Source organism: Lepisma saccharinum, chromosome 3, assembly GCF_977018435.1.
Source record: "Lepisma saccharinum chromosome 3, izLepSacc3.1, whole genome shotgun sequence".
Taxonomy (NCBI): Eukaryota; Metazoa; Arthropoda; class Insecta; order Zygentoma; family Lepismatidae; genus Lepisma; species Lepisma saccharinum.
Genome location: NC_139231.1, coordinates 74,168,359 through 74,187,973, shown reverse-complemented (window position 1 = coordinate 74,187,973; position 19,615 = coordinate 74,168,359). Strand labels below are relative to the sequence as shown.

Sequence of the window (19,615 nt, the reverse complement as noted above, 5' to 3'; positions counted from 1 at the left end):
CTCCCTCCCTCCCTCTCTTCCAGCCCCTGTAGCAGAGTGGTTAGTACATTGAGCTACGACACCAGTGGTCCCGGGTTCAAATCCCGGCCTAAGCATGGATGTTTGTGAGTGTCCATTCATCAATTTCATCATATCATCACTCATCCCCATCTTCGCAAATTAGCCAAAAGTGGCACAAGAAGTGAAGTAAAATAAAGCAAAAAATCAATCAATCAATCTGTCTCCAAAAAAATAAATATGAAAATCTGTCATTGCTGTTTCATGTTTTTGTTTTTTTTAATACAAAATCCACAGCAAATATTGTCTACAAAATTACTCTCATCCTTGACACACAATTTAGTGCATTCCTTTAATGTTATACTTTTTTAATGCCTGCTATATTGATATTTTGTTAATTTATGTAGAAAATAATAGATTGTTTTTTTTAGGCTTTTATTATCTTTATTTTCAGTAAACACTCTGGGAGGGAAGCACCTGTTATACTCTTTAGTATTCCTGATGGCCATACTAAAGAAATGCCAACTGCAGGCCCACCAAAGAAGCTGCTGGAGATGAGTGACAAAGAGGTAGGAGAGATTTTAATTATTATAAGGCATATTCAGCTGCACCCTATGTTTATTCAGTCAAAAGAAACTCCCTTGGCTGTTGCTGAAAATGATTCCTTATATTGTAGATTATCTCTATTTTCAATGCAATCTCAATTGCTTTAGAGCATTTTTCAATGTCTCAAAACCATGGAACACCTATGTTGATATGTCTGAACTACAGTGAAAATGTGTCAGTACTTCACATTGCATTGGATTAAGTTGTTCCTCAATCATGTTTACCACATGGACATTGTTTTGCAACAAGATACTGCCATCACCACAGGGGTGTAACTAGGCTGGGGCAGACAGGGTGTTCCCCTTTCCCCCTGGTAAACTGGCCCTGAATAGATTATGTGAGGCCCAACATTGATGTTTTCGTATAGTTGCATGTCCACAATAATTTTGCCACGATTTCCCACCATGCTAAGCAAAGAATGGCAGTGGAGTAAAATTATGGAGGTTTTAATACAATTAAAGTAAGGATTGCAACACTGGCCGGGAAATCAGTGTACGTACAAAAGATAACCCAATAACTTGCACCTCAAAATTGCGTTAGTCATAATTTAAATTTGTTCTTAATACTGTAGAATGTAACTGGGTAATAGTCCTGTTTTTATGTAACAGTTCAGAATGTCTACAATTTTTTGGTAACAGTATTCTTCAATGCCAAGAGTTAAAACCTTGAACAATAAATAAGCCGAACCCAACTCTCAAAACACTTAAACCCAAACGACGGACCGGAACATAAGAAGTTGTGTATGCTCCTAAAGAGAGACTTTTTGAGGTTTTGAAAGTAATATTAACAAGCAGGAAGCCAAATGAAAGAAGTGAGCCAATTGGCCTTAAAGGGAAAATCTAATCTCTCAATTTCATTTTATTATTGTCGTTCAGTGTAAAGTCTTGGAGTCATCATTGAATATCATTTCTAAGTCATTACAGGCAGACTCTCTTGATATGGCTGTATGCGATCTCTAACGGAACACTCTCTTAGAAATGAATGACCTTCGGGGATCATTTGAATCATTTGTTGAAATGATGAAAATATGTGCCAGGTAGGAGGATTTCAAGTGAATTCTCTGACAACAGAATCAGAAATATAGACAAGCACTTTGATGGACTCTGTCCAAAGACTTGCCAACCGAGAGAACTCGTTCAACGATGATAGACACAATTTGCTCAAAACTCGACATTAGTGTTAAATGCATGAAAGTAGTTGTAGACACACAGAAAGTGATGCAACCTTCTTTTTGTCAAGATCTACGGACACTGAGCTTCGTAAAGTACCTGAAAAAAATTGCAAAACCATTCGCAAACCTTTATTTCAGTCACAAATATTATCAGAAGTTCTTTCAAACGCAAAATAAATTACATGAATGAAGTGAAAGGGCTTGCTCATCTCCTTGTGATACAACATTGTTCATTGACTTCCAGTTATCCTGATGTGTGCACGGCTTGTTTCAGGAACAGTAACTGGGAATGAAAATGCAACACCTAGATCCTGAAATACTGGCTTTCCTGCAATGCCTTGTGTTTTTCCCAATTCTACGCCAATCAGCTGACTTCAATAGCAACTTTTTAATAGAAAGTTGTTATTGCAGTAGTGTTAGGCAGCACACACAAGGCATTGCAGGGAAGCCAGCATCTAGGTGTCCCGTTGGTATTGCCAGTGACTTTACCTTTACTGTTCCTCTCAAAGAGATTGTTTTCTAGATTTAAAATTAGGAAAACCTATTTAACCAGTAATTTGAGTCCAGGATGTTTTAGTAGGTTTGAAATGGACCAGAGCAGACCGGAAAGGCATTCCGATTTGTGAATATCTGTAACTTTCCGTCTCATCAGAAATGGCAATGGACTGTTCCGGTTCTTTTATTTTATTTTACATATTTCACTACATTTTTGCTTTTCGGCATGAACTAGTAGCATACGAAGGCATCTATGTTCCCGTCATCTTTTGTACCTTGTGGTTCTATTTTTACTTGATGCTTTTGTTAAGTATTATTAGTTATTTGTCGTGTCTTGTGGATTCGATTGTTCTGACAGAGATATCCTCCTGTATAAGATATTTACACAAATTCGGGTTCTCTTTTTATGGTCATTCATTTATCTTGAGGAGATCAGATATATTGTTGACGTTCTGAAGAATAAATCCAAACAATAACAATTTGGAAAGATTGTTCATTTACGTAAATTGATTCTTTTAATAAGGATTATTAAGAAAATGTATTGAGGATACACGCATTGAATTTTAAAAAAAAATACCAGCTGGGCGAGCTAAGTACCATTCACGATTTCTGTCTGTTTAAATTTTAATAAGGGAAGAGAATTCCAGAAGACTTGTGTCCAATATATTTTATATTATTTGTTGTTTATGTAAGTATTTTAATATTAACTATCGTAAATTGTAATGTAGGGGGTGTCATTTCACTAGTCGATAATCTCGTCGCTGTAGTAGTCAAGAGTCGAAAGAAAAAAGAAGGTAAAGTGCCCAGTTTTGTAACAATTTTCATTCCGAGCCATGCTTTCAACTGAAAAATGCCAGAGCTAAAAAAAATCAAGTTTAACAAAGTAAACATGATTTTGCATACATGATAATAAATTAATCTATAATGTAAGCATTGCATTTAATCATTAATCTTAATCTTTAATGAGTAAGGATTGTATTTCACAGTGCCTATCTTATTAGTTATTTTCTCTAGCATTTATCAAAAATAGACACATCTCTAATCATAATAAGGAGAATTATATTTGCTTACACCCCAAATGCTAAAATTACGCATTTTTTTATTTTGTAGATCCAGCCACTATAATAGCAGTAACTGGGGGAGCCCCACTTGAGTAGTCTGTCCTGTGACTCCCATGAGTCTTGTTACACCCATACACCACCATAAACTATTATCATTTGCATATGGATTTTATTAGTTTAACATATATTTTTTTCAAGGAACTATAATTCTAGACCCCTTTAGCGTATTTGGATAGATTTACAATATGGTACATCACCTTCAAAAATGACATCATTGACATACTACCAATGCACTAATTGGCCTCCAACCACCAACTGCTTTGAACTGATTTTGCATGATTAGATATGTCTCAGTATCTCAGGCCATGCCCAAATTGGCAAGCACTCTGTTCTGTTCTCTCTCGTTGCTTTCCTTTGCTGTCGAAGTCATCCAAATCTACATGTTCCTTTGCAGTATGGTTGCCACTTTCCTGCCAAGAGTCCGCTTGAACGTTACCTACAGCGCTCTTTGATGCAAGTGCACACTATGGAAGCAGAAAGCAAACACCTACCAATCATCACAATGATTTCCTACTCATATTAAAAATGTAGTACGTGAATTCTTCTTTTACAATTTTCAATTTTACTACATACAGTGTGATCGATAAATTGTCCAAGTAGCACTGAGTGTCAAGTATTTTGGTCACAAACTGAGTGGCTCAGTCGGTAACGCATCTAACTACCATGCTAAAGGTCCCGGGTTCGAACCCCGGCCAGTTCAAATCTGGGAACTTTTCTGACGTTGGAAGCGGCCCCGGCGTCCACCCAGCGTCGAATAACATAGGTACCTGGTGGAAACCCTGGGGTGTAAAGGCGGTCAGGGGCGTGATGCTGATCACATCACCCCACTCATGACCAGATCAAGAAAGTATGGGGCATTACCCCCACACCCCTATACGCCTTCATGGCATGGTGCTAAGCACAGGGGAACACTTTACTTTTTTTACTGAGTGTTTTTATTGGGAACCAACATTACATTAACACTTGTAAAGTTATTGGGAGAAGTGCATGGCTGTATGTATCAAATGAGAAGATTTTGCAATACAAGAGGAGTACTTTTAAATTTGTTTACTTCTGAGGTGATACCATTTTTATACAATACCAGCATGAATGCTGATACTCTCACTTTAAAGTAGTTCATAGTACATATTTATAAATTTTTGACACATCATTTTTCCATTGGAAATATACTACCAGAGTTTTGCTTGAAAATATTTATAATAGTAGAGATAATCATTTAATCACAAAATCCATTTCTCTCCACAATGCTGTTACAAAAGTAATTAACAATCCTTTGCGCAACAGCCCATGAAGGGCCTGGGCATACCTACCGACTGCCGGTCTCCCTCCCACGCTTTCCTTCGTCACCTGTTATAGCGTGGAGATCTTCAACCAGTAGTGGAATAGTCGGGGGGTCAGCCCGACGTATCCCCAGCCGTTATAGTAGGTCGTCTCGACCGGATTACGCTCACTCACTCGGAGCTCCCCAATTTCCTCACGATGGTGGGTTGCCACCGGCCCTATACGTAGGCCAAATAAATTCCGACCAGAGCTGGATTTAAATGTATGAAGGTATAATAGATTGGAAAGTCCGAATTGTAGATTACATTTCAATGTATGAAGGTATAATAGATTGTAAAGTCCGAATTGTAGAAGTACAGGGTGGTGCATAAGTCAGTTGACCCACGGAACTAATGACTGAATGAGGAAATAATTATCGAAATTGTTCACAGATAGTGAACTGGTAAGTTGGGGTTGCCTTGCAATTTCACTTTGTGAGGAATGGTTTAGGAGATGGTGTACAACTGACAAACTTAGCGTGATTTTGACTGTTTTGGAGAACTCAATGTTGCGCCACCTTGTATTAAAATAAAAACATATAGTGGAAACTTATGTGCTGATCGCTGCTCTTCTTTGGTGCAAATGGAGCGTGCTGTCATTTTTACCCTGTAAAACAACAAGAAAGGAAAAGAATGGTTGTGAAGGTCAAATACACACTCCATTGACATGCTCGCGCAGAAAGCAGCATGGTCAACCCAAAGAAAATTACAGCAAAGTATGTAGAATGATTTCCCCAAGATTTCATCTTTTGGCATTTTGGATTTGAGTTATCCTAACATTAGGAAACATTCCTATCAAAAATCTTCTCTATAGTATTTAATTCCGGGTTGGAGCAAAATTTTCGCTAATTCCACTAATTATTGACTGATCCTCGTATAAAATGATTTCCCCAAGCTTCCATCTTTTAGCATTTTGGATTTGAGTTGTCCTAACATTTGGGAATATTCCTGGAAAAAATATTTTCTTCCGTATCTAGTTCCAGGTTGGAGCAAAATGTTAGCTATTCCACTCTACCATATTTATATACACACAATTTGAAAGGTTTCAGAGATATCACAGCTTTAAAAGTGTTTCGTTTGTACACTTTCAGTTGTTTGTCCTCATAGAAAGACGAAGGGACCAATGAACTCTGTGTGTTAATAATCAAGAATTTGCTACGTATTCAGCTGTAAAAAATTTAATCTTGTCACATTTGCTGGGTTTCGAGATATTGACTGACAGGTCACTTTTGATCGATTGTTGTCTTCCACGGCCAAACAGTAGGGTTGATCGTGTTGGTTTATGTTGTGTCTAGATATTATGTGGTAGAGATATCTGTCCATCAGATATTGTTTTTATAGCTCTTGAAGTTTCCGAGGCATCCCCCCCTTTTTTTGCCACCGCACTATGCTAAATCTTATCTACCAAGGCCAAGGGTATATAAACTGTCCTGGCCCTCCCAGTTTTGGAACATCGGCGCCAATGGAGATATCGGGTGTTGATACGAACAGTAAGACGTGAGGCGACCATCGCATGAAGGTACTTTTTACTTTCAACTTTAGTGTTGTGATTAGTAATGTAAAACATAATTGTTGAGGATAAAATGAATTTTAGTTGAAAATATTGGTCATCCAACATAACCCTTCAAATTTAAAAATAGAAATTTCATGGCATGTTCTATTTTTCAAAATTAATTTAATTTTGTCTACCAAGTTAAAAAGAGCAAAGCAATCAGTTTCGTGCACGCTTTTAGAAACTTTTCTTTTGCACTTGGTTTTTGTCAGGATCGAAGTTTCTGCAGAAACAGTGTGAACAAGTTTTGCATAGAGTAAGTTTCTTTTATTTATTTTCTTAAATAGTGCCCCCGATAACTCCTCACCCACAAACCTAGGGGAAAATGCGTAGCTCAGTTGTTGGTGCAGAAATATCGTCGGTGAAATGTGGTGTAACTGGAAAAATTGCATTTTTGAGTTATGACTGCCATTCATGTATGACTAACCTTCTCTGTTACCTGTCAAAATTTTGTGGCTGAATTCCAACTGGTATATATAAGCACCCTGCTATTGGTGTATCTTGAAATTTTCTGTATAAAAAAATCTGCGAAGGGGCGTAAGTAAGATATGCCCATTCACCCATTTATTGTTTCTTCAGTGGCTGCTAAGAAACGAAGGCACGTACTGGCGTAAGCTTATATCGGGAAAGTCCTTTGTCGGCAATGACGCCATCGGAAGAAAACAATGTTTATTTTAAGCTTTGTTGACAATCCTCCACATTTTCTTTTGTTTGAAAGTGCCGCAACAATTCAGTTAAAGTAAGAATAGAATATCTATGTTTTTGTTTCTTTCATTTTTTTATACTGGTGACTGATCATATTCCAGTTTTCTATACTTAGGATTTAGAATTAGAAGTATTGTGCAGCTGGCTCTTGTTGGAAGAAGTTGCTTCCAAGATGGATGTGTTAGTGGAGTGGGATACTGGTGGACGGAACGTTGTAGCAGATGAGGAATTGGTGTGTGTTTCAGGGAAGGAAATTGCTCTTGGTTACCGTGTAAAAATGTATTGGTTACCGGACAGAAAGTTCTATTTTGGAGTAGGGAAAGACACAGTGTGTTCCGACGCTTCGGTGAGGAAAAGCATAAGTACAACAAGTGGAGACACTGAAAGTGATGATTCTGAAGATGATGTTCCCCTTACACAATTAATACAAGGAAAGAAAGGACATGAAAATCTGAGTTTCAATTACAGTGATATTTTACATTGTGATGAAGATGATTCTGACATTGATTCAACATATAAAGCAGACTGTGAAGTATGAGGCTGTGAAAGGGAAGTGTTCAGTGCATGCCCGATGTGCAGTGTGGTATTGTGCTGGAAACACTTCGATAAACCATTAAATTGTGAAAATGGCCATGAACTGTTTGAACGTTTGTGCAATGTGAAAAAACAAGTGAAAGAGACATGCAGAAGTGATGTGAATTTGGACCCACTGCCAGAAAGTTACGAAATGGAAGGATCTCCTAGAGAAGAAGAGCAATTATTGGCTGAAGAAAGAGGCTGTCAGAAGAGAAAGAAAAGTATCGCCAAAGATTTACGAAACAAGGGTGAATCATACGTTAATCCATATACAAGAAAGTAGTTCCAGGAAGAAATCTGAAAGTAAGATGTGATGGAAAATGTGAAAAGTTTGGTAAAGAATGCTTTAAAATCACAGATGTGGAAAGTCATGAAATTTTTAAGGACTTTTATGCAAGTGGCGACCTTCAGCTTCAATGAGAATTCATCAACAGATATGTAAAGGTTTCTGATGTTAAACACAAAACTAGGCAAAATGAAGAATTGATCAAAAACAAATCAATACTTTTACCAAAGAAAGAAAGAGAAGTAGTATCCATGTGTAAAACCATGTTTCTAAACACACTTTCAGTATCAGAGAAAACAGTGCAAACTCCTCTAGTCAAAAGAAGAGGCTCAGGTGTCATTGAGAAAGAGAAGAGGAAGATGTCAGAGCCAAATTGAAAGGGACAAAATAATAGAGAAAATGATAATAGAACACATAATGAAATTCCCAAGAGTCTAGTCTCATTACTGCAGGAAAGATACAAAAAGACAATATCTTCATTCGGATCTGACAAAAAGTGAACTGTATAGAATGTTTATTAAGATCATAAAGAGAAGATCACCCCTTTACCAACTTACCAGACGTACAGAAAGATATTCAAAAGCATGAACCTTTCTTTTCATCGACCGAAAGAGTATATGTGTGGTTGGTGTAGCAACTTTCTGGAAGGAGATGAGCAGAAGAAAAGCGAAGTAGCTGATAAATATCAAAAACATTTCGCCGAGACGGATGTAAGAAAGAAGAAAATGGAAGCTAAAGATACACCGGACTTTCAATGCAAGGCTGTTACTGAAGTGTTTGATTTGCAACAAGTCGTTTATCTTCCCATTTCAAATGACAGCAAGTTATTTTATAAAAGACTACTATCAACATTCAATTTTATGTCCACTCTATGATCTGAAGACAAGGGAATGACATTGTTTTGTTTGGCACGAGGGAGTGAGCCACAGAGATGCATGCAAAATCTCCACTTGCCTACACAATTTTCTTCATCAATTGGATGTAATACAGGTTGAAGAAGTTTACTTGTTCACTGATGGTTGTACAGGGCAAAATAAAAACTCAATAGTTGCAGCCATGATGCTCTACACTGTTACTATGGCTCAGCATATCAGAGTCCTCATTTTAAATTTAATTGAATCGTACCACAGACAGAATGAAGGAGAGACTGTTCACTCAACCATTTCAACAGCACTATAAATGTATTCATTCCAGCTCAGCTGCTATCAATTTTTAGAATTGCATGATCTGCTAAACCATACACTGTGCATTCCCTTCAATACAAGAATCTCTTAGATTTCCGAGATGTCGCATCAAATCTGAGGATCCTATCTGTAAGGAAGGATGATAATAGTGAAGGAATTGACTGGACAGGCATACGAGAACTAATGGTGATCAAGAATCAACCAAATAAAATTTATTTCAAATACAGCCATTTAAATGTGGTTTATCAAAGTATCTCGCTGCAAAGGAAAAATATATTAACCAAAACGCTGAATATCTTCACTCACATCCCCCAAGGATTTCACCACAGAAGTATGTAGATTTGATGTATTTATGTGAAGGAGATACACTTGTAGTGAGAGACCCTGAGTTTGTGTATTTCTACAAAAATCTTTCTCACTGAATATCATTACAAAAAACTCTTAAAAATATGCTATTGTATTGTATGAGCCTTAGAGTCCCATAGTTATTCTTAGTTACAAGTTCAACCAGAATTCATATTATCTTTGCACTGAAGTGCATTAAAGATAAACCATTATTACATTTCTGTATTTTATTCATTTCTTTTAACTACTATTTTCAACAGCAATGGATAAATACGAGTAGGTGTGAATGGATGGATCACTTATAAATAAAGGTATGAAATCAATACAAATATTATTAAATACTTTATATTAACAGATAAATTAATAAACGTATCTCTACATACCAGAAAAATCTTTTTTATTATTATTTGTTAGGGGGCGTAACTTTACTCACAATCTTTGAAAAGAAAAGGCGAAGGGGCGTTAGTGATTCAAGCACATTCCAGCAATTATTTTTCCAGCAAAAATGAAAACATGTTCAAAATGTAATTTTTTCCCCAGATGTAACAACAATCATACACTTATTGTACAAAATTTGCAATTGATACAATAAGAATAAAATGATCACGATGGTATTTTGCAGTGGCGAAGCTAAGGCGTAAATACTGGGTAGGCTGAAAAATCTGCTTATATTTTTTTTATACAGCAGGTCCATGCGTCGATTCTTGTTGGTCGCAAAGTATCAATTACTCTTTTCTTGAAGCCTTGATCAATAGAAAGTTCTTTAACCAGTTTTTTTTTTTTCCCATGGCTATTGTACTGAGAGAACTTAACCTTTCATTTTTCATTGAATTACGGAGATAATTTTTTACTCTTGAGGGTGCTCATACTTCTTTCGGAGGAAGCTGTTGTAACAGGGAATGTCAAGACCAACTTGATAAGTTGTGTTACTTGTTTGAAGATCATTGCTAACTATGAATTTTAGAAGGTTTGCAGGAGGTAAATGCTTTTCTTCATCAACATAGATGTTCTTTAAATCATTTTCTAATCGTTCTTTGTTGAAAAATGGATATGTGGACAGAAGGTTATTTAATTTCATCACAGGAAAATATAGTGTATATCCCCCAAAGCTATTTTGGTCTACCAATTCAACAAATTTTATCTTTTCAAGATCTCCAAAACGTATTTGCATTTGTACAGTCAGTTTCCAAGATTTCGTAGGTTAAACATCTGAGAGCCACGAAGTCTTGTTCACTTACATTTATTTTACTGCAAATCATCTTAGTTTTTTCAACACATAATTTCACAGTGTTATATTTTTATAACACAAATACACTATGTAACACACACGCGCATGCACTTGAAGTAAATTAACATTCAACAATGCAGCGCGTGAACGACACACTTTTTGCACAAGAAGATGAGAAGCGCAAAGCCGCTTTCACCCAGCGAATCAGCAGTCCCCGCCCCTTACACTCCCCTTCCACCTAAGCAGAGCTCATGCTGTAGCTGTCCCCCTTAGTACGCCGCGCGGTCTGACGAAAGTAAGCCCAGTGTCGCCGAGGCTTTGAGCGGGAAATTTGAATTCAATACAATACAATACAATACAATACAATATATTTATTCATCGTTAGACATTGTACAATGCAATAGATGTCGTCAGTTATTGGTTACATATTTGTTATTGTATATATGTAAATATATAATTATATATATAGAGAGGGATTACATGGAACTACAATATGTTATAGATATTAATATGAGAGTATATGCATATATAAAGTAAGAGTACATGGACATAAGACAATTATAATATTAGTGACGATGAAATAATATAAATATGGCAGTGGCAATATACATAACAATAATTCATAAAACAGGAAATAAACAATACAATACATTCTAGAATATTAAATCATTTTTGGGATGGATTTCAAATTCTTCTAGATTGTAGAAGACCTTTTCTTTTAACCAGGGTTGAAGTACACTTTTAAATTTTTTAAAAGAAACACTGTGAGCAGCTTCTGGTAACATGTTGTATAACTTAATTCCTAAATACTTATAACTACTTTGTGTTTTACTTAATCTGATTGATGGTGTGTCGAGCTTGTAACAGAATCTTGTATTGTGTCTGTGCACAGTGTGTCTTGCATTATAATTATGTACATTTTCTTTTGTATACAGTAGACAGGTAAATATATATGAGCTTGGCACAGTCATTATCTTTAGTTCTTTAAAGAGATTTTTACAGGAAACAGACTGATCAAACACTCCTGCCATGCTTCGTAAAGCTTTTTTCTGCCAGATAAATACATCCCCAGCACCAGATGAGTTTCCCCACAAGAGAATTCCATAAGTCAGAAGGCTATGAAAATATGCATATACATAATGGAGAAAAATCGTAATAACTCTGGCACTATGGGACCAATCTACTTCGCATAACTTTTGTTTTGCAGGTAATACATCGGTGCATGCAACCATGTAAAATTTGGATGCCCCAACCGCGGGGGGGGGGGGGGTTACGGGCGGGGGCTGCATCCCCCGAATTTCATTGAAAAAAACATCAAAATGTGGAGTTTGCCCCCTCTTCTCCAGCTACTTTGGGGAGAAAACCGGAACTTTTGCTTTGTTTTTAAAAGAATGGACCTTCCGCAACAGAATGAAACTTGATTCATGTTCGTGGGTGCAATACAGTTTGAATAATAAGGCAAAATGTAAAACTCTAGCGAATTTTAGCCAATTTGCATATTATTCATAAAATTGTTATAACTGACACTATGGGGCCAATCTACTTCGGATAACTTTTGTTTTGCAGGCAGAACATCAGTGCATGCAACCATGTAAAATTTGGATGCCCCAACCGCGGGGTGGGGGGGGGGGTTACGGGCGGGAGCTGCATCCCCCGAATTTCAATGAAAAAAGCATGAAAGTGTGGAGTTTGCCCCCTCTACTCCAGCTACTTTGGGGAGAAAACCGGAACTTTTGCTTTTTTTTTTTAAAGAATGGACCTTCCGCAACAGAGTGAAACTTGATTCATGTTCGTGGGTGCAATACAATTTGAATAATAAGGCAAAACGTAAAACTCTAGCGAATTTTAGCCAATTTGCATATTATTCATAAAATTGTTATAACTGACACTATGGGACCAATCTACTTCGGATAAATTTTGTTTTGCAGGTAATACATCGGTGCATGCAACCATGTAAAATTTGGATACCCCAACCGTGGGGGGGAGGTGTTACGGGCGGGGGCTGCATCCCCCGAATTTCAATGAAAAAATCATAAAAATGTGGAGTTTGCCCCCTCTTCTCCAGCTACTTTGGGGAGAAAACCCGAACTTTTGCTTTTTTTCGTTCGCACTTGCATCTTGTGTAGCTACTGTGAATCTATTTCTTCCCTGTTGACTCGGCTCTTTGTGGAAATATGTCCGGAAGGAAACGATTGTGCGTTAGGGAAATCGATGAGCTGTTATATGATATGAACTGTTTATGTTGAGGCCTTTCCTAACAGAGGAGGGAAGGGAGCCTCTGCAATCGTTTGTTTTGTCTATACTTGTGGATAGACGCACGCTTTAGACTCATGCTTCTGGCCTCTGGCTATCATCAAGCTTCATTGATTTCTAACATAGATGCCACAGAAAGCTGACACCGCCAAACCTCATCCAATCCCCTCTCTCCTTGCCCTACCCCCCCCCTCCCCCCGCCACTACTTCAGCTGGATCACCAGGTCTAAACACAAAGAAGAATGTGTGCCTTATCAGTACTAAATCACAGCGTTGGAAGCTTGGAGGAAAACAGCATCGTAAATACCAAGCATTCATTGTGTCTGTCAAGTGTCGAGCCAACACGTGTTTGGGTGAGACCAAACACGTGACATATTCCGAGAAAGGAGGGGGGATTTGGAATTTTCGTAAACACATGTTCCCGAACGAACTGTCAGTGTTTCAACCTCAATATACAAATATAAGTGTGGCAAACCCTCGATAATTCTCTTTCTGGCCTGACTGACGGGATATCTGGAAGGATCGGCGGAACCAAGCGTTCGGATTACATAGTTTAATTCGTTTTAACGAACTTTGATTGTTACAGGGTACAAGAACATTTTAATTTCAAAATTTTTTGGGTAGGCTCAGCCTCAAAAGCCTCATAGGAGCTTCGCCACTGGTATTATGTTGAACGAAAAACTTTAAATCGCTCTCCTGAAAAATCGTAAAAATCAAGATATGCCCCATCACCGACGAATTATGTGTTATTGCAGTACTTTTTTTTTTTAATTCTTCAGGTACACAATAATGATTATTTATTGGACGCTCGTTTCACCGTTGCATAATTTCATGTGTAACGTTGGCCGGGTGAGATTCCCCGATGGAGGTACATTGCACAGTGGTTCGGATTCCACTGTGAACTGTTGGTACTTTGCCGACTGGCCAATCTGAGCAAAAAGCGGAAAACTGGTTTTTTGCACCAGAATTTATTACGGACTCCGAAGCGACGTGTGATCGCCCCGTCTAAAACTAAAGCCACTCCCCGTGTGGGTCTCACTTATTGCATAACACTTGAGCAACCTTGTGTTCTGACGTCACGGGAGAAAGCTTTTTAATTTTAGGCTACATGCCTACGTTGTCAGGTTAGGCTAGCTAGGTTTAGTTCTCTTATCCTAAATAATAATTTTTCATTGTATTTATGCTAATGTAACCTAACCTAACGTCGTAGGCATTCCTCGTCTGACGTCAGAACGAAAGGTTGCTCAAGTGTTGTGCAATAAGGGATACCCCCTCTCCTTTTACGTGATAACATTGCAGAGAAGAATTTGGGCGCATCCAGAAACGCTCAATGTTGGAGCACAACGGGGTAGTAAGCCCCTGGAGGCACTTTCTACCTGGGTGTTGTGAGGTAGCAAGTCGTCTGCTAGCTGCAAGACGGGCGGCGGAACAAAGATGCATGGAATAGAACGCATATACATGCAAGTTTGATTATTTAGCCCAAGCGTGCAATTAGGTCGCGTATACGTTAGACTTAAATTAAATAGTAAAAACTATTCCGCCACTATATTCTCGGAGAATCAGTCGTTTGTCTACGGATAATTATGCACTACCAAACAAATACCACAGTTGAGAAAATATACTGAACTCGCATACTGTTCACTATAAGTTTTTTGGCGCGAGAGGAGTGAGCATGCTGATGCAACTACGTGTCCAGCTTGAGGCCGAGAACGTTAAGTGATCGACTTTTAATCTCGATGCATATGTTCCGGGTTAGACTCCGATATATGGATTTGATTGATTGATTTGGTTTATTTTACTTCGTATTTCTGCCACTTTTGGCTAATCGCGATGAGTGATGATATGATGAAATTGATGAAGGAACACTCACAAAGAACGCCCATGCCCAGGCCGGGATTCGAACCAAGTACTCCTGGCGTCGTAATGTGCTGTGTTAACTTCTCCGGGATGTTATTTGTGAATGTCCCTTCAAGTTCGTGTCCAGTTTCTTTTGTAAGAAAAATTGGCATGAAGTATCGAGGCTATTTTCTATGTGAAATATATACTTTTCAAGGGAGCGTGATGTCAAGAAATGCACTATTAATTTAAGAAGTGTGATATATGAAAATTCATTGGACGAAGGGGTTACAATAACTTAGACGATGATCATGCAAAGTTAATCATAAAGAGAACTAAAAATACTGTGCCATATTCCTGTATAAAGACCAGTTGATGCATATATATAATTTTTGTGTTCCTTTTATTTACAGATTTTTTTCTCAGCTACGAAAGCATAATTTTAACTATGTCAAACATTATTACGTGAAAACTAGATGATTAGTTATAAAAACAACACCGTTATACAATATTGCAAATTATGCTCACTGATTAACATTTCTGTTCTTAAGCTGCTCTCAGTGGCGTAGGGGTTAGCATAGCGTGGTACGATACCAGGGTCCCTGTTGTTGTTTTTTTTATCTCGGCCTGGGCATGGGTGTTCTTTCTGAGTGTCCCTTCATCAATTTCATCATGTCATCACTTCTCATCGTCGTGATTAGCCAAAAGTGGCAGTAAAGCGACAATAAATAACAAAAATTAAATCAAATAATTATTGTCCTATTAACAATGGCATGAAACTATTTAGGAATAACGATCTTTCCAAAGAACGTTTTCGAAATTAATCTATTTTTCACATTTAGTGTAGCGTAACAAAGGTTACCAACCGATAAGGTCACACACAGCCACAAATTAAAAATGAGGTGTTCTGTCGAATTTGCACTCCTATACAAAAATAAATTTTAATTTAAGCGTAGATCGTTAAATAAAATTTGCCACAACCTTTCTACACTCGATGTCACTCCTCGATGGTTATTATTTTGGAGAGAGAAAACCACGGAGAATTTGTTGTAACTAAAGCTCTCAATTTAGGAATATAACATGTCCCCTCAATTGTATCTCTAGATCTACGCATGTGCTTTACCACACACTTTTATTTGGAAAATGGCATCCACACCTACATCATCATCGATTCATAATCCATGGATAGTATCACCGTATTCAACAGAACAACACGCCCTGCCATATTCGCAGCAGACGACACAGGGCAAACCACAGATAATTTGATATATCTTATATATATCTTGATCTGTCTCTCAACTCTGCATCCAAGAAAGGCTATACAACTCTGTGACGTTGCAGGTCAACATTTGCTACTATGTTGAGCGTTCCTGGAAGCGCCCAGTTCAGCATCTCGAGGAGAAATTGCAGTGTGTTGTGATTTCTGCTGGATATCCGAACGTCGCCTCCTGTGACGTTCGTGTTGTTACCTCGGGATAAATGACCTGGTTCATGTGGCAACTTTCACAGTGTTGCTAACTGTTCTCTTTTAGAGCCAGATCCAATCCTTTTGCCACACTTCTCTTGTTCCCCATCTGCAAGATCGAAGTTAATACGTATAACCAAAACCACGTGGCATCTAAGTGGTCCCGGTGTTATCTTACCCGTAAATATATTGGTCGTAGCTGTACGGCGCATAATATAAGGTGATTCAACTTCAATATGGCAACTACGTTGAGTCGTGTGGCTTTATCACGTGCACTATATTCGTACGCGAAAGATACATGCGCAGCTATCATTCGAACAACCTGCAGAATTTCTCAGAAGCCACGGTTTTTACAGCAGACGGAGAATAGAGACAATGGAAATAATAACGACTTGTAGGTCCGTGCGCTTTCACCAGTTGCGCTTCCTCTCTGGTAAATATAAAGTTCTCTCCGTCTGCGCTGTACCGTGCCATGAAAGCCCACATTGGCTGTGGAACCACTCATTCACGGCCTTAGACATAGTGGAAGTGGTGTGATCAGCACCAAGCTCCGACCACCTTGACTCCAGGTACCGATTGATTAAAAGCTTAGTGTGCTCATACCGCTTTATGCAGGGACATTCCCGCTTCAGATCACCCATTCCGGGAATCGAACCTGTCTCTCGCCCGTAGCAGACACCCACCCTACTGAATAGACCGCCTCCGCACACTCCTTTTTCGGGGGGGACCACCCACAATGTTTTTTTAAGATTTGCTGGTGCTCTCGGCCGTTTGGGGAGGGGAGTAGTTTATCTAGAATTTTCTGGATTCTCTTCTATAGAGAAGATGATAAATGAACAAAAGGAACTCTCGCAGAAAAGGGAAAAATGTGTAGTAGTTACGGGTTTGTCCCATGCAAGACCATTTACACCCTGCACTTTTATCTACAAGACTTTTCCCCTTATGTGTGGATATGGATTTAATACATGCAAGGGGATTTCCCTGTATAACGTGACGGGCGCAAAAAGCCTTCAGTTCTGACGCACCCATTATTTTTGATTCCACCATTAAAAAGACAGTAAAATAAGGAAAAGTTGCCCCGTGTCATGAAGGCACAGGGGGGGGGGGGATGTGATGTGATCAGCACGACTCTCAGCCATCAACTTGCTTGTTACTGGCCCCGATTTTTAGAAAACCACACCCATTGTAAGTTCGATCCCCACCTCTGGCAAGAAATGTTAATCGCCTGAAGACGAGATGTGATTGGTCTCACTCGAAAAGCAGTGTTAGAATAGTTAAAAGTCAGACCATTATACAGTGAATATAACGCAATTATCATTGCATCCTGGCGTGGAATCATTGTCAATTGCGTTCAGATGAGTAATTCCATGGAAATGACTTTCCCTCTCCCACGTATGGCTTAGTTATTTTTCATTGTGTGCAGTTAGCAACACTAGCACAGCTGAACGTAACGGAGCTGCTGAGAAACGTGTTCGAGTTCTGCTTGAACCGAGTAGTGGTGACGATTTCAGATATTTACGTAGTTCTGCCGAATAAATTTATAGAGTTTACAACGTGCAAAAAGGTAAGTATAAATACATTTTTCTTTACCCTCGTGCGTATGAAATGTAACGTGTTTTTAATTCTAGGTGAAAGATTCGCTCCCTTGCGTGTTATTTTACTGAGCTTTGAAAAATGTGTTTTCGTATTTAGTACGCACCTAGCGTTAATTTTTAAGGCAGTCTGAGTTAAAGGAAGATGTTATAATTATCCCCATGAACACACACACACCGCTGCCGGTAGTGAATTAAAATAACACATATATAAGGTTAGAATGATTATTTTGGCGCTGTTGAATCAATTGAAACACATATACGGAAGTGGTTCCCAAACTTTTTAGTTTCACGGCGCCCTTAGTGTTTCAAGATTGTCCGCCTCAGCAAAGTCAGAATGCTTAGAATTGCTCATTCCGACGATATTGGAATAAATGCATGCCTGGTGCGTTATTGTCCCTCTTCGCCTTAAGTTAAAAAAAATAAACACTTATTTCAAATTCCGAAACATTTTACGTATAAAAAGTACTAAATAAGCATTTATTTGGATTGATACGATGGTCCCAGGGGTGCCCATCCCCCCAAGGCCAATGGCGCATTCCCCCCAAAATGATGTCATGCATCCCCCCAAATTATATCATTCGCACCCTCAAACCATATCATAATCCCCACACAGTATTTAATTACAACTGCGTGTCTACCGAAATCAACTCTTTTCTTAGCTTTGCTGAACACTATACTTGATCTGCCCCTCCTCCCTAAACACTCAAGACCGCCCCTAAAATCGTTCATCATAATTCCCCAAAAGTAGTTTGGATGAGTATGTAATAATTGATATCTATTTGAAAGAAATACCATGTTAAACCGTATTTTTTAATTGTTCGATTTTCGAAAAACTTAAAAAGCTAGCACATTGATTGGTCAAAAATTAAATTATGTAAATATGCATATAAATAGTGTTTGTGAGTGGGTTTATAAAATTCACAATTTTAGTACTTAACACAAATTGTTACACAACTTAAGATTAATATAGAAAATTCAACCTTGGCAAACCAAATAACATGGTCCAGCGTATCACCGATTCAAATATTGTTTCACGAGACATTACAGAACCCTAGCTAGAAATTCTTAAGATCAGGGCGATACGATAAAATTGATGAAGGGACACACAAAGAAGACCCATGTCCAAGCCGGGATCTCTGGCTTAGTAGTCAAGTCAAATAGTTTTTTATTTTCGAAAGGGGGCGGGAGTTACATGTACTTTTTTTATTAGTCATTCCTCATTTTACAATATTTTCCTGGCTTTGACGTGCTTTTTTTTTTTTTTTTTAGGAATACTGAACCCTAAAGGGGGGTGGGTATGACCCACACCAGCCCCCGTTGGGCACGCCACTGATTGCTACCCCAAGTGTCTTTGCAGTGAAATAAACCAAATTAAACAATCAATCAATCAATGATTTGATTTCATTTTTGTTACGTAGCGTCGCTTTTTTGTCACATTTGGTTAATCGCGAAGGTGATACGACAAGATTAATGAACGGACAAACACAAAGAACACCCATGCCCAGGTCGGGGTTCGAGCCCCCGAACTCCTGGTGTCGTAGCGTGCTGTGATAACCACTCCCCTACGGTTGGTTGATTTGGTGTTTTAAAGTCCACTTTATGCTCAGAAAGGCTAATCGGGACTGGACCTACAGTTTAAAGTGGGATCCGGACCACTATGTGCCTCCACCGGGTACCGATCCGGGACCACTTGCAATCCCCCACGGAGGTCGGCCGACAAAAAAATGAGTGGAAAACTCTTTAACTATTCGGATACGTGGGTATCGGTAAAGCAAACTACATTTTTCCCCATTGGTAATTTTCAATTGAATTTTTGAAACACAATCTTTGTATATGATTAACGCTTTTTCAAAAATTTTGCATTGCTTGATTTCCCTAATT

At 38.4% G+C, this 19,615-nt stretch overlaps 1 protein-coding gene across 1 annotated transcript in view; it reads left to right on the top strand.

Moving 5' to 3' along the window:
• Positions 1-19,615, top strand: part of GluProRS (Glutamyl-prolyl-tRNA synthetase) — a 162,211-nt gene that overhangs the window by 52,945 nt on the left and 89,651 nt on the right. Inside the window, exon 13 of the mRNA XM_083118804.1 lies at positions 452-566. Coding sequence (XP_082974930.1) covers positions 452-566 — 115 coding nt within the window. The remainder of the gene's footprint in view (positions 1-451; positions 567-19,615) is intronic.